This window comes from Ambystoma mexicanum, chromosome 2q (assembly GCF_040938575.1).
Source record: "Ambystoma mexicanum isolate Mex_15411 chromosome 2q, UKY_AmexF1_1, whole genome shotgun sequence".
Taxonomy (NCBI): domain Eukaryota; kingdom Metazoa; phylum Chordata; class Amphibia; order Caudata; family Ambystomatidae; genus Ambystoma; species Ambystoma mexicanum.
Window position 1 is genome coordinate 1036218269 of NC_090924.1, and position 13962 is coordinate 1036232230.

At 46.3% G+C, this 13962-nt stretch overlaps 1 protein-coding gene across 4 annotated transcripts in view; it reads right to left on the reverse strand.

Annotated features, from left to right (window-relative positions):
• CROT (carnitine O-octanoyltransferase) overlaps positions 1-13962 on the reverse strand; it is an 898406-nt gene that overhangs the window by 398956 nt on the left and 485488 nt on the right. For all 4 annotated transcript variants that reach the window (XM_069648391.1, XM_069648390.1, XM_069648392.1 and 1 more), the window contains one exon: positions 1130-1231. In XM_069648391.1, the coding sequence (XP_069504492.1) occupies positions 1130-1231 (102 nt within the window). The remainder of the gene's footprint in view (positions 1-1129; positions 1232-13962) is intronic.

Genomic DNA, 13962 nt, shown 5'->3' on the forward strand with positions numbered 1-13962 from the left:
CAATTTTGATACACATCCCAGAAATCAGATCAAACACAGTGTAATTCAGGTGATCCAAGTCACACATGTCACAGTGCCACCCAGTTACCATGACCGGAAGTGCACCTCCCATTCAGAGCCACATGTGCAAGGCATTGTGGGCATGCACATTCGACCAAATGCAAGCGTTTTGCTCCAGAAACTTTTCTTTGTTTTACAGGGAAGTTCTATTTTATACATAGATTCAATAACCCAACACTGACATTTCTCAAGACTGCAGACAACTGCATTCCTTGATTCACCCTCATTTGCGATCATCAGTGTACTATAGTCTGACAGCCTTGCAGTTGGAGCACTGGTGCATGTTTAGTAAACATCAGTGAAGTTATGGTGGCTTTAATAAGGTTGTAAAAAAAACCTTTTCACTGAGAATACAAGCAATAAATAGGGCTAATAATTGCATTCTCAAATATTTTGTTTTCTTGTTTAATTGTTTCCAAACAACATTAGCAAACTTCCTTTTCAAAGGTGTAACGCAGCTGGTGGCAAAGACCACAGTAAGCTCACCGCATTGGGGCAGCGATTCGGGCTACAGTACCACTGAGGGCATGCACCCTATAAACAATTGCTGGTAGAAGGAGGCTAATGCAGAAGTAAAAGAAAGGGCCTCCACCTAAGTAAAACAGGCCTTGCAGTGGTTTGAATCAGACTACTTGTTCAGTTGCTAAAATGCCCTAAAGCCAGGCGGTCAAAGGAAGCATGTTCAATCAGTATGTTGCCACAGGCATGAAACTCTGGAACGCACAATCCTTCCAACATCACTCCCGGTTGGAGCAGAAATTGTCAAACACCCCCTTATTGGTCGTTAAGGCGGAAACAGGCATACAATAATTCGCTTTTGTGTGCAACAAGTGTTGCCAGATGCTACGCCAACCAGATATCCTGGTTCTCAACAGCCCTCTCATCTAATTTGTTAGCTATTGCTTTGCCACTGGTAGTGCAGAGGCTCCCATATAGACTGAAATCAAATATAGGTAATGGAAATGTGTGTAAATAAAACATGACATGAGCAAAACCTCTCACTTAAGAGCATGTAATCTAATATAGTCAGAACCTTTTTCAAAAGGCAGACCTACGAGTAATTACTTACATCACAGTTCGAACCCAATGTTCCATTGGAGAAGATCAGGCAGTTGTAAGACTTGTCACCCCAGCGTACTGTTGGATCACCCGCCACGGAAGCCAGGGTTATCTACAGGAAAGCAAAAAGGCTTTAAATGCACATGTTAATGTTTTCATGAGCCTCCCGACACCATACATTTGAATATGATCATTTTCTAACCATGTCTTTTCAAATTTGTGACATTCCAAACATACAACCTTTATTTTATTTATTTCTTTAGTTATCAGGGCAGAGTGCTTCATGGTGACCTGTACTGTCTTTAATATGTACTGGATGGCGGTTCATTATTTCATATAACACCAAAATTATAATGGCTTTCAATAAAATGGGATTGTGTATTTTTACTGCAGACTTTTAAAGGCATCTTGTGCAAAGGGAACGGGAGGCGTGGTAGTGTAGGGCAGGCCGCTAACTCCAATGAAGTCCTGAGGTTCAGGCTCACTTTTTATAGGGGGGGAGAACTTGTGTAGTGTTGCCTTATGCTGACCCTTCTTATATTTTAAAGAGGGTTGAAGAACTCCACACTCGCCAAGCCAGGTAACTGCTTGGCTGCCTCCCAAGGGCTTCAGCAATATGTACTTATGGTGGTGTGGTGTGCTGTTGAGGAGAAGATGCACTTACTTTTGTATTTATTTATTTATTGTGTGTTTGGTACGAAACTGAACTTTTCACACATCGTGATGCAGATGCACTTAATTCTCCATTCTGCTCACAGCTGTTCTGATCTTCTCTTCCTCTGAGGGATTGGTCAAGTGAGGGTGCAGGTGCTACCTCAGCCTTCCTGCACAGCCTGCAAACACTTTTGTTTAACCTATTCATTTATCTGCATTTAACATCCATAACAAAAAACAAATACAGAACATATATTGTGTATCTCAATTCAAATTGTGTAATGTAAGCCTCTTTTTCTGCCCTTTCTTAAATCCCTACACCATCATTTTTGTATTTGTTTATTATTTGTATATCGCACCTAACCCTGAGGTAACTGGGCGCTGGAGAACTTAACATGTTACACACACAAGCATAATTACGTAAGAGGAAATACATAAACAATTGGCGGAAGGTCGATCTGGGTTACATAGCGGTCTAATCTTCCAAAACATACATTAGAATGGGATCATACTGCGAGGTCTGATTTTCAAATAAGTACAGTAGGAAGGGAGCAAAGGAATACTAGCAGTACAATGAAGCTGTGATGCAGGATCACTGGGAGCCATCAGTTATTAGGCTTGTCAGTAAGCCAGGGTTTAATGCTGGTTTAGAATGCATTGATGGTGGAGGATAGGGAGGTAAGGAGTTCCAGAGGTTGGCAGCTTGTGGGGGGAAGCTGGCTCCATCTGCAGTTTTGAGGTTGAATCTGGGAATCTGGGAACTTTGAGGAGGTGAGTTTGGGACGATCCGGTGGGTCGGATAGCTTGGTGTATTGAGAACTTGTCTGAGCCTCCTCTTATTAACCACATACTACAACCATCAACCTCAAAGTTCTTGTGTTTCCCCATGCATCCTGTGTTCTTAAACACTCTCCATTCAAATGTTACAAAACTGCCCATATCCATCTCTATATCCTAATCGTGGGTACAGCTTGCCTTCTCCACTTTACCATAATGTTTCTTTAATGGTCATGATAGTGAAGGGCAGGAATGCCTGAACATACCTTTGCATACCAGGTCCAGTGAGATACCTTTTTTTGGCTCCATTTGAATTGGTCGTCCCAACAACTTCCTCTCAGAGTCCCAAAACACCTTAATGTCACACTGACCCAAATCTCAGCAAAGTGCTTCTTGGCAAAGCAATTTTCATTTTCAATAATTAAATACAAATAGAATTCAAATAAAAATCATGTATATCAAGCCACATTCTCATGGCCACATCTAGTGAAGTTCTCAGAATCAGTCCTGCCTGTTTTGTATTGTATTTTGGGGATATAATACACTTAATGCAAACATCTGCATTGCATTAGTTGGAATCAGTGTGTATAGTCCCTTTCCCTGTGGGAGACCAATGCTTGCTCACATTGCAAGTCCCCTGTCTGCCTTAAACATCTCTCCCATGTTCTTCTCTAATTCTCTAGCTGACCAAACGGATCACAAAGGCTTCACTGCTGCTTTAAGCATCTTTAAAAGCAGGACAGCTGTCAACTTCTCAAGCAAGGGGAAGTTCTGAGATGCCTTACAGTATGATAATCAGCGCAGAAAATTATAACACCACAATTTGTGACTATATTATAAAAAGTGAGTTGTGACAGCATTATTTAAGAATTATACAGGGGATACCATACCCCAACTATACGTTAGACCTCTATTGCCAGTTGCACTAAATAAACATACTACCAAAAAAGTCCCCTTTTTCATCAACTAAGGCTTTTGACTTGACAGGGGAAATTCATTCAAAAGAAAGAAATCTGAAAAGCTAGCCATTGCTTTAAATGATATATTTTTTTTTTAAATGTGGTTTTTATTAGGTTTTAACACATTACAATTTTTCAATGGAAAAGAAACGAAATAGGAACAAAAGAAAAAGTTACATGTGGATTCATAGGCGTTAAGACAGGTGGAAATAAAAACCAGAATACATTGCACAATTTCGTTACCCTGAACCAAACTGAATAACAGTGAAACGTTTTACTTAGATTCCTCGTTGTCTTCATTCTCTTACGCTTTCCCCCCACCCCCCACCCCCCGTGGACTAGGAAGTCATGTTGCCAAGGAGTCGTGCTTGTATGGTCATGCGGTCATTGTCACAGCTTGAAACTTTTTCGATGTCATGTGTGCAGGGGTTCTCCATAGGGAGGGCTTCGTATCCTATCTTGATTTGGATGTCGTCTGGTCGGTAGTATGGGAACAGGATCAAAGCGGAGGGCGGAGGGGGGCAGCATCAAGTGGGGAGGGACCCATTCGAGCCACACGAGCATTGGACCTTGTCCCACTAGGGTGGATGTCTGTTTGATGTATGTTTGGATAAAAAGTCAGACCACAGGGTCTCACACTGTGTTGCTCTGCCGTGGAGTGAGGCTGTGATTTTTTCCATGGTGCATATGTTCATTACAATGTTTATCCATTCAGTCTCAGTTGGGGTCCTAGCTGATTTCCACTTGGTGGCTATTAAGGCTCGGGCTGCAAGCAAGAGATGGGGGGCCAAGCCTTGCACTCTCTTCCACTCGTCGTCTATTTTCTCTAGACCGAAAAGGACTAGGTGAGGGTCCGCTGGTCTCTGAATCCCGTCCAGGTTTCTAATCCACCCCAAAACCTCATCCCAATAGATCTTAATCTTAGGGCATCCCCACCACATGTGCCAGTAGTCCGCAACTTATCCACATTCACGCCAACAGAGGGGGGGATGACTGATACATTTTGGATAGTCTGTAGGGGTCATACTGCCAGCGATGCAAATGTTTGATGGAATGGAGCTTGTATTGGCACGATATGGATGTGCGCGTTGCCATGCGGCACATATTATCCCACATGTCATCATCTATTTCTAGGCCCATGTCTTTCCCCCAATGCGTCCTGAGATTAAGTGTGTTCCCTCCACCCACTTCTACGAGTAGTTTACACATGGCGGAAATCAGGCCTTTACTGTCAGTTTTGGAGTCCAAGAGCTTTTCGAAGGGGGCGAGTTCTCTACTAAGTTTTGCCTTCCATGCCGCCTTCGTTAGGACCCCTTTGATCTGTAGATGATGGAAGGTGGATAGTGCGCCTATATGAAGGGCCTCTGTCAGTTCCGGGAGAGTGATGAAGGAATCACATCGGAGGAGCTGTCCTACCCTCTCTAGTCCCGCCTCATACCATGCCTGGAATCTTTCAACATTGGAGATGTAGTTATTAATGCCCGGGGACCACAGCTGACTCAAGGGGGACGCCACGTCGTGATTTCTCTCATCTCTGGACCCTCTCTCCATATTTCCCATAAGGTGGCAAAAAGGGGATGCTCCCTTGTCTTCCTCAAGACTCTTTTTCTTGGGGACCATAGCCACTCCGAGAGTGTCGCTGGTTCTAAATAGTGGTTGTCCATAGCTATCCACTGAGGCTCTGTATGGTTACGTAAGTGAGGATGAGCACTCGAAATTGAGCCGCGACATAGTACTTCTTAAGATCGGGAAGGCCTACTCCTCCTTTGTCTTTGGGCAGTGTCAATATGCGGTAGGCGATTCTGGCTTTCTTCCCCTGCCACAAAAACTTTAGGGTCGCTTTTCGGACCTCAGCGAAGTATCGTTTCAGAATTGTAATGGGGAGCATCTGAAAGGGATAGAGGAACCTCGGGAGGCATGCAATTTTTATAGCATTAAGTCTGCCAAGCCACAAGATGGTTAGTTTTTCCCACCTGGCTAGGTCTGCATGGAATCTCGCAAGGAGTTTTGGGAAATTTGCCTCGTATAGGGCGTCTATTCATTTCGTAATATGAATCCCCAAATATTGCATAGCGTCATGTTGTAACGTCAATCCAAGGCAGGAATATTTTGTTTCATTCGCCTCTGGTGTGCCCTGGAGGGGGAACAGTATGGATTTAGATCGATTGACCTTAAACCCTGATAACTGGCCATATTCTTCGAGGAGAGATATAACTCGTGGGATGGATCTGGAGGGATTGACCACATGAAGGAGTATATCATCAGCATATAATGCCAGTTTGTGTTCAGTATGACCCAGGTGTATCCCTTCTATGCTGGGGTCCGATCGTATTTTATGCGCCAGGGGTTCAAGCGATAGGGCAAACAAGATGGCCGATAATGGACAACCCTGTCGGGTTCCCCGCTTCAGTCGGAACCACCTAGAACATGCCCCATTTACAAATACCGAAGCTGTGGGCCTGGAGTAAACTGCATGGATTCCCTTTCCAAGTTTAGGGCCTTTCCAATCATGCGAAGGACTCCCATCAGGAAGTCACAGTCAACCCTATCGAACGCATTTTCTGCATCGATGGAAAATAATGAAGGATCAATGTCCAGGTTGTGGGAGGCATGTATCAGGTGCAGGGTCTTACGCATGGTGTCTGCACCCTGGCGGCCCAATATAAAACCAACTTGGTTGGGGTGGATGAGGCGGGGCATGAATGACTCAATTCTAGCAGCCAGGACCCTTGTGTATATCTTTGCGTTTAGATTGATCAGGGAAATGGGGCGATATGATCCACATTTTTTGGGGCCTCTTCCATCTTTCGGGATGACAGTTATGAGTGCTTTAACGAATGAGTCTGGAGGCTTCCCAGTCTCTAGGATTTCATTAAATAATTCCGCTAGGAAGAGCGTAAACTGGGTGGCAAATGTCTTGTAAAAACCTGCAGTGTACCCATCTTCGCCCGGGGATTTACCCAGTGTTAATCATTTTATGGCCTCCTGGATCTCCTCCTCAGTTACGGAGGTGTCCAGGGCCTCTGATTCAGTGGGCGACAGTTTGGGCATGTCGATGTCAGTCAGGTAGGAGCGAATACCGGACGAATCCGGTACCGTCTCTGGGGTATACAGAGCTTCATAAAAGTCTGCAAAGGCTTCGGGAATGGTGGTGCTAGTTATCGGGGTTTTGGTGCCTCCATCAACTATTTCCTGCACTTTGCGTTCTGCCTGTTGTGCTCGCAGCCTGGCCGCCAGCAATGCATCCGCCTTTTCCCCTTTCCCATAAAACTTTTTTTTTTAAGGAAGAGGAGTTTGCGAGTTATTTTATCATGCTCCAGGTGACGGAGTTCCTCTCTTTTTGTCCGCGCTTGGCAGGCTTTTTCATGGTGTAGCACATCCCCGTCCCTCGCCTCATTTTCTAGTTGGGTGATTTCCTTGCGGAGTCTGTTTTCGATCAAAGCCCTCTCTCTTTTCTTTTTGGCTCCCTCCCTTATAAGGATTCCCCTCCAGGTCGCCTTGCCCGCATCCCAGACCCCTTGTCTAGAAACATCCCCAGTATCATTCATTCGAAAGTATTCGGTGATCTCAGTTTCCATTTCCAGTTTAAAGACAGGGTCTTTCCATAGGGTTTCACTGCATCTCCAATTCCCACCTCTAACTGGCAAAGACTCCCATACCATGTCAGCAATCACCATGTCATGGTCAGCCCATGTGATTGGTTCGATTTCTGTGTTTGAGGTCGTACCGAATAAGTCCCTTGAGAAATAGAGGTGGTCGAAGCGGGTGTAGGTGTTGTGTGGGGCTGAAAAAAAGTGTAGGCTTTCTCTGTAGGGTGCATTTGTCTCCATACATCAGTCAGTCCATAGAGTTCCATCATTGACCTGAATTGAGCGTGATCTCCTCCAAGTTTTTCGCGCGTTTATGGATTACCAGGTTTCCAATCAAGCGTGGGATCTGGCCATATATTAAAATCTCCCCCAAGGATGACATGACCTGCTGACTCTAACATAATCTTGGGAATTGTTTTGGAGAGAAATCTAACTTGCCCTACATTGGGGGAATAAATGGTGGAAATCGTAGTGGACACATTCCCAATGGTCCCCGAAACCAATAGGGCACGGCCCTCAACATCTGACCAGACCTTTGTGACCTCGAAGTCCAGCCCCTTCCTAACAAGGATTCCCACTCCCCCCTTCTCAACGGTCCTGAGCCCCAAAATTCCATCCCGGAACGCCTCCCCCAGACCACCCTCTCCTCTCCTTTCATATATTTAGTCTCCTGCAATAGAAGGATGTCAATATTTGATCTGCGAAATTCTCTGTAGACAAGTGATCTTTTTTTTGGTGAATTAAGACCTTTGACATTTAACGTCCCCACCCTTATGGTACCCCTGCAGTGGTCATCATAACAACGGGATCTAGGACCATCCATACTTTTCGCTTCCTTGATATGGAAACAGCCACATGACCGTTGCACTGCTCATAGTTCTTAAGTTTACATTTGATTCAACACGCGCCCCAGTCCCCCGACCCCTCCCCCCCTTCCCTCCCACTACCTGAGTTTGGTGGCGTCCGATCGGGCCGAGTTAGCTTCACACGCCCTGAACCGTACCACCAGTGGAGACCGTTACCTCACGGTCCCCTCGTAGAGTAAACATCAAAATAAATAATGAGCCCCCAAGAACCTCCCCCCAGAGTGAGCTCAATACCGCAACATGAGTGGAAGTCTCTATCACATTTCACCCAAAAAAAAGCAACCATGTTGTCCTTATATCAAATGTCAGTTCAAGCAAAGAGTACTATACTTATCGAGGCTTAGCTGCCCCCCTCCGGAGAACCGTTCCCTTTGCGGTATTTCCTCGAACCTTTCACCTTCCTCCTCTTCGGGCCCTGTGTCTGCCATTCCGACCCATCCCTGGGAGGACAGTTGCTGGATTCCTCGCAGTCCTGCGGGCCCAGTAAGTCAGCGATGCAATCCTTGATCTGCCGTTCGGAGCTCAGCCTGATCTTCGTGCCTTCATGTTCGAAGGAGAGAGAAAAGGGATATCCCCACCGGTAGCGCGTGTCCCGAGACTTCAGCCACGTCGTGAGTGGTTTGCACATTTTGCTCAGGGCTAGTGTCAGGGCGGAGAGGTCCTGGTATATTGTTATTCGGGCCCCACTTAGGGTAATGGTGCTCCCACTCCGTGCCTTTTCCAGCACTTTCCACCTATCTTGATAACGGTGGAATCTTGCCAGCACCGACCTCGGGCCTCCAGGTGGGCCTCCTGCTCTATGAATGCGTTCAGTTTTGGGTTCATCAATGTTGTCGTCCGCAACGAGTAGCTTGATGATGTCGTGAAGAGTCATTTTTAGGTCCTCCTCTGTCTCTCCTTCCTTCTCAGGAATCCCAAAAAAGTGTAGATTGTTTCGCCTTTCGCGATTCTCCAAATCGTCCATCTTGAGTTTAAATTCTTGCTCCCTCAGTTCTAATTCGGTTATTCTGTGTGAGAGCTGCGTTTCTAGGACGTCAATTGAGGCCTGATTGTTCTCAACGCCCTCAACCCTGTCCTCTATGTTATCAAGGCGCTGTGTGAGCTTATAGATTTTTCCTCCTATGCTGGCGCCCATATTTCTTATTTCCGCCAGTAAATCCGCAATATCTCCTTCTGTCGCGGCAGTTTCTGAGCCAACAATTGATGATGTGGCCATTGTGGGTCCGACGTCAATTCGGGGTGCTAATCCGTATGCTTATATGGCAAGTTTCTGGCGGGCGTTCATGCGCCTGGTGTTGCAGATTCAACGTATCGCAGATGCAAAAGCTCAGGTACTTAGAACCACAGAGGAGGCATACGCCCATAGACCAATTTCCACCTTCTATTATTTTGGTGTCTGGCCCAGACGGACCATTGTAAGGGTGTCGCCGGGGGCCTTACCCTCTGTGGGGGAGATGCGTTTGTTGTTACCGTCCAAGCAAGGGCCTTATCGTCTTGAGGGAGCAGGGTTGTTCGTAGTCTCTCAACGTCCCGCGGTTACCTCCACGTGGGGACCCGCGAATCTTCTCAACGCCCTCAACCCTGTCCTCTATGTTATCAAGGCGCTGTGTGAGCTTATAGATTTTTCCTCCTATGGAATCAGTCGCAAAGTGCATCCATCGTGTGTCCGCTTCTTCGTTATCTTCGAACCCCAAGGCACCACACGGCTGGAAGGCAGCGCGTCGCCTACATTCGGTTTCGCGGGTTTCGGGCAAGGGGCACCGGCAAGGCCGCAATCAGTTGTGTCGCAGTTTTGGGCTGAAAGCTTTGTGCGCTACCGCCAAGCAATGGAGGGGTCAGCGGGAGTCACTCACTTCTCTTGGGTCACGCTCCTTGCAGAGGGCGGCGAAGTAATCCTTCCGCGGGAGTACGACTCAGCAGAAGAGGGAGCACAGGGCCTGTGCCTCTGTCGTCTCCACGGGGCGACCGGCTTCGCACCGTCTAGCTCGTTTCAGGCCCTTTCCCCACTACTGCATCCCATCGACTGTTTCGTGGGGTCCTCGCTTCCAAAAGTGATGTCGCGTAGATGTGAGGGCACAAACTCCAGTGGGCGCTCCTCTTGGTGCCAGCGTAGTAATCGCTCCCGGCAGGCCCGAGGTTCCGAGTCGCCTCAAGGCCGCATCAAGTTTCGTTTTCACCGCCACGGGTTATTGGCAATATTTACTGGAAGCCTGGGCCGTTTTCATCCGGGATTTCTCCCATGTATGGTCGATACCTTCATAAACCTTTGTCTCAAGTTTTAACTCCGGGGGGGGGGGGGTCCAAAAGTGGGGACTCATTCTACTTTTCGGGACCTCGGGACGGGAGATCACGCAAGAGAGGAGCTCATCCATGCGCCCCCTGGTGGCCACTTAAATGATTTTTTAGTGGCAGTTGCAATTCTGAGAAAGTTGACTTTCAGACAGCGTGCTTAGTCTTTCAAATGTCATTGTGACATCATGAATAAACTGTAAGATAAGAAGACAAGTGATGTCATCTTCTTATTATCATACATGTGGCAATGTGGGAGCAATTGATCTACATGCAACCGGGGGAGGAAACCTAAGGGAGCAGATCGCCCAGTCTCAGGTAGAGTGGTGTGTGGAGGGTGTGGACCCAGCTGTTAGGGAGGAGGGTCTTGAGCGCCTTTCTGAAATGTAGCAGCAAGGGCTTCAGTGTAATTTAGACAGGGAGGAGGTTCCAGAGTCTTGGAGCACAGACAGAAAAGGCCAGTCTTCTGTTTCTTTCCTTCGTACAAACAACAGTGTGGTTCAAGGATGCCCATGTCCTGGCTTTTGGTGAATCATACACCTTTGGAGATGCTGAGTTCTTGGAGAGGTAGCTTGGGGACTTGAGGACGGCAGCCTTGTAGAAAATGCAGCTTTGATGAGTCTTGCTGTAGCATGTAGAGCACATCTCAGGGGTGCCAAGGTGGTTGCCAGAAGGCCTTGCAGGAAGGCATTGTCACCATCCAGGTTGGAAAGGACCAAGGCTTGGATAGCATATCTGAAGTAGTTTGCTGGTTTGAAGGGCTTGACTATCCGCAGGAGGGAAAGTAGGTAGCAAGCAGTTTGTTTCTTCCATGCCATTAGCTCCTTGAGGGAGAGGTGTGTGCCAACTAATGACCCCCCGCTCCCTAATGCCAAGATGCCTCTGGGCGAATGTTGCACTTTACAAACCTTTTAACATAACATAACAATGTAGAACCCAAGAGACTTGGTGCATATGTTTTGTATGGCCATGATACTGTTGGCTGCATATTGTTGCTGGAATTATGCATTTTGTTGCTTGAGTGCATGTTGGAATGTGTACGCATTGGGGGCGAGTGTGTATACTGCGAGTAGACATGATAATGCTGGCTGCATATTGTTGCTTGAATTATGTATTTCCTTGCTTGAGTGTATGTTTGTAATGTCTACGCAGTGGGGGATGTATGCATATGTTGTGTGTCGTTATAATAATGGTGTCTGCATCTTCTGCTTGAATTATGTATTTCCTTGCTTGAGTGTATGTTTGTAGTGTGTACACAGTGGGGGTTCGTGTGTATGTTGTGTGTGGGATAGATAATGTTGGCTGCATATTGTTACTTGAATTATGTATTTCCTTGCTTTGGTGTATGTTTGCAATCTGTACGCAGTTGGGGTAAGTGCATATGTTGTCTTTGGTTATGATAATGGGTCGAGTGAGTATGGGGCGAGTGTGTATGTTGTGTGTGCTCATGATAATGAGGTGAGTGTGTTTGGGCTGAAAGTTTGTAATGTGTATGCAGTGCAGGCGAGTGTGCATGTGTATGTTCATAGGGGGTGAATGTGTATGTTGTGTGTGGTCATGATAATGGGCTGAGTGTGATTGTTGTGTGTGGTCATGATAGTGGGGTGAGTTTGTATATTGTGTGTGGTCATGATAATGGGTTGAGTGTGCATGTTGTGTGTGGTCATTATAATGTTGGCGGTTTATGGTTGCTTGAATTATGTTATTTCTTGCTTTGGTGTATGTGATGTGTACGCAGTGGGGCTGAGTGTATGTTGCGTGGTGTGGTTATGATAATGTTGTCTGCATATTGTTACCTTGCTTGAATGTATGTTTGTAATGTGTATGCAGTGAGTGTGTGTGTGCCTATGTTGTATGTGGTCATGATAATGCTGACTGCATATTGTTGTTTGAATCATGTATTTCCTTCCTTGAGTGTATGTTTTCAATGGGTACTGTGAAGGCGTTATGAAGCAAGACACAGACAATGGATTCAAAGTTCAACACAAAATGGTTTATAAAATAAATGTCAGGATGGTAGAAGTCCTAACTTGCCCTATGCTAAGGTGGGATTTCCCTACTTGAACAAATCTAAGGAAAGTCTTGGTCAAATAGTTCAACTTAAAATTCTTTCTGTGTCCAAAATCTATCCTTGCCCTCACAACTAAAGCTAAACAATGTGTAGGGATGTCAACAATGAATGAAACATTGACCAACAAAGCTCTGAGCTTTGTCCAGCTGTTAGCTTCCTTTTCACCTCGCTTCCCCAAGCTCAAGAACGTTCCACAAAAGTCTCAAAAGTACCTTTCTCAAGTTCAAACAGTTCCATGAATCCTTGGGGTTCCCTTCCCAAAGTTTAAGGCAATACAATTTTCCACAATCGTCAAGGTTCCCTTCCCCACGATCAAAGCAACACAGTTTAAAAGAAACAGGTCTTGAGGCTCCGTCCTTAATACAGCATTTGCAGTCAATCAAGTCTCAGGGTTTCCTTCCCAAAAACGTCAACGTAACAACTGGTATTTGTTTCTGTCTTTCAAAATTCAACACCACCCTTGGTCCACCTGGCCCTCCTTCTGGATGGCATCACCAGCTTGCTTCTCCTTGGTTTGTTTCACAGAGTCCTTGACTTTCACAATTTAGGGCTCACTAGTCTAAGCACAGTTGTCAGACCACAAGGTCCAGCTATCACAGGTCACGCAACCAGAAACCCTAGGCTCTCCAGCCCACACAGGTTATTCTGTACTTGTCCCTGTGTACAGATTTGCATTCACTTAGTTTTCTATAGTCAGTTTGATGTCTTTATGGGCAGTTTCACACTTTCCCGGCTTCTCCTAGTTGGCCTCTTTGCTTGGCCACAAAGTGTCACACATCTCGTCAGTCTTTGACCTTGCTGCACTGTACCCATTCATAGAGTTTACTTTGTAGTGGTCTGATTCATGCCCCACCTTACTGTCACACTCTTTCACACTTGTGCTCTTTTATGTAGGCTGCTTTCAAATGGGCACTTTCCTTTTTTCTTTCATCCGTTATTAGCTTTGCCCATGTTCAATATGCACAACTTGGCTTTGTTTCAATTTTTCATTCAGTTTGGTATTCAATATATATATAATTCAGCGTTATTGCAAGTTTTCATGTATTTCGGTATTCAATATGCCTATTTTAGCTTTGTTTCGAGTTAACATTCAATTCGGTATTCAATATGCATATTTTAACTTTGGTTCAAGTTTTCATTCCGTTCAGCATTCAGCACTTCGTTACCTATGTGCAGCCCTCTCGAGGCGCCTCAGCTTTGAGTGACTTCCCTGACACTCACCGGTCCTCGACGTCCTCCCCGGTGGCTTCTGCTGCCTTCGTTCTGCTTCTCTAGTCGGTGTGACAGCCTCTCTGAGCCCCGCTCGCACTCCGGGTGTTCAGCCCGCACATGCCAGTAGCTCAGATTCCCAGGCACTGACGCAGACGGGGTCCCTTCTTTCCTGGTTGCTCACAGGTCCAGCAACACGCTTCCCAATACTGAGGCTCCCGCACCTGTGATAGCCTAACAGCTTAACTTGCCTTGGGCGCCACAGGTCCTCTGGCCTTCGGCCGGCGTCCTGGCTTCCTTGCAGGCCCCAACACGGCTGCCTCCTCACGTCACAGGTCCCCTGCTGGTCGCTCCCACACAGGTCTCCCTGTTGCTCTCTCTGCTGTTCCACTGGTCTTCATTTATACACATGCAACAACTAGGCAGGT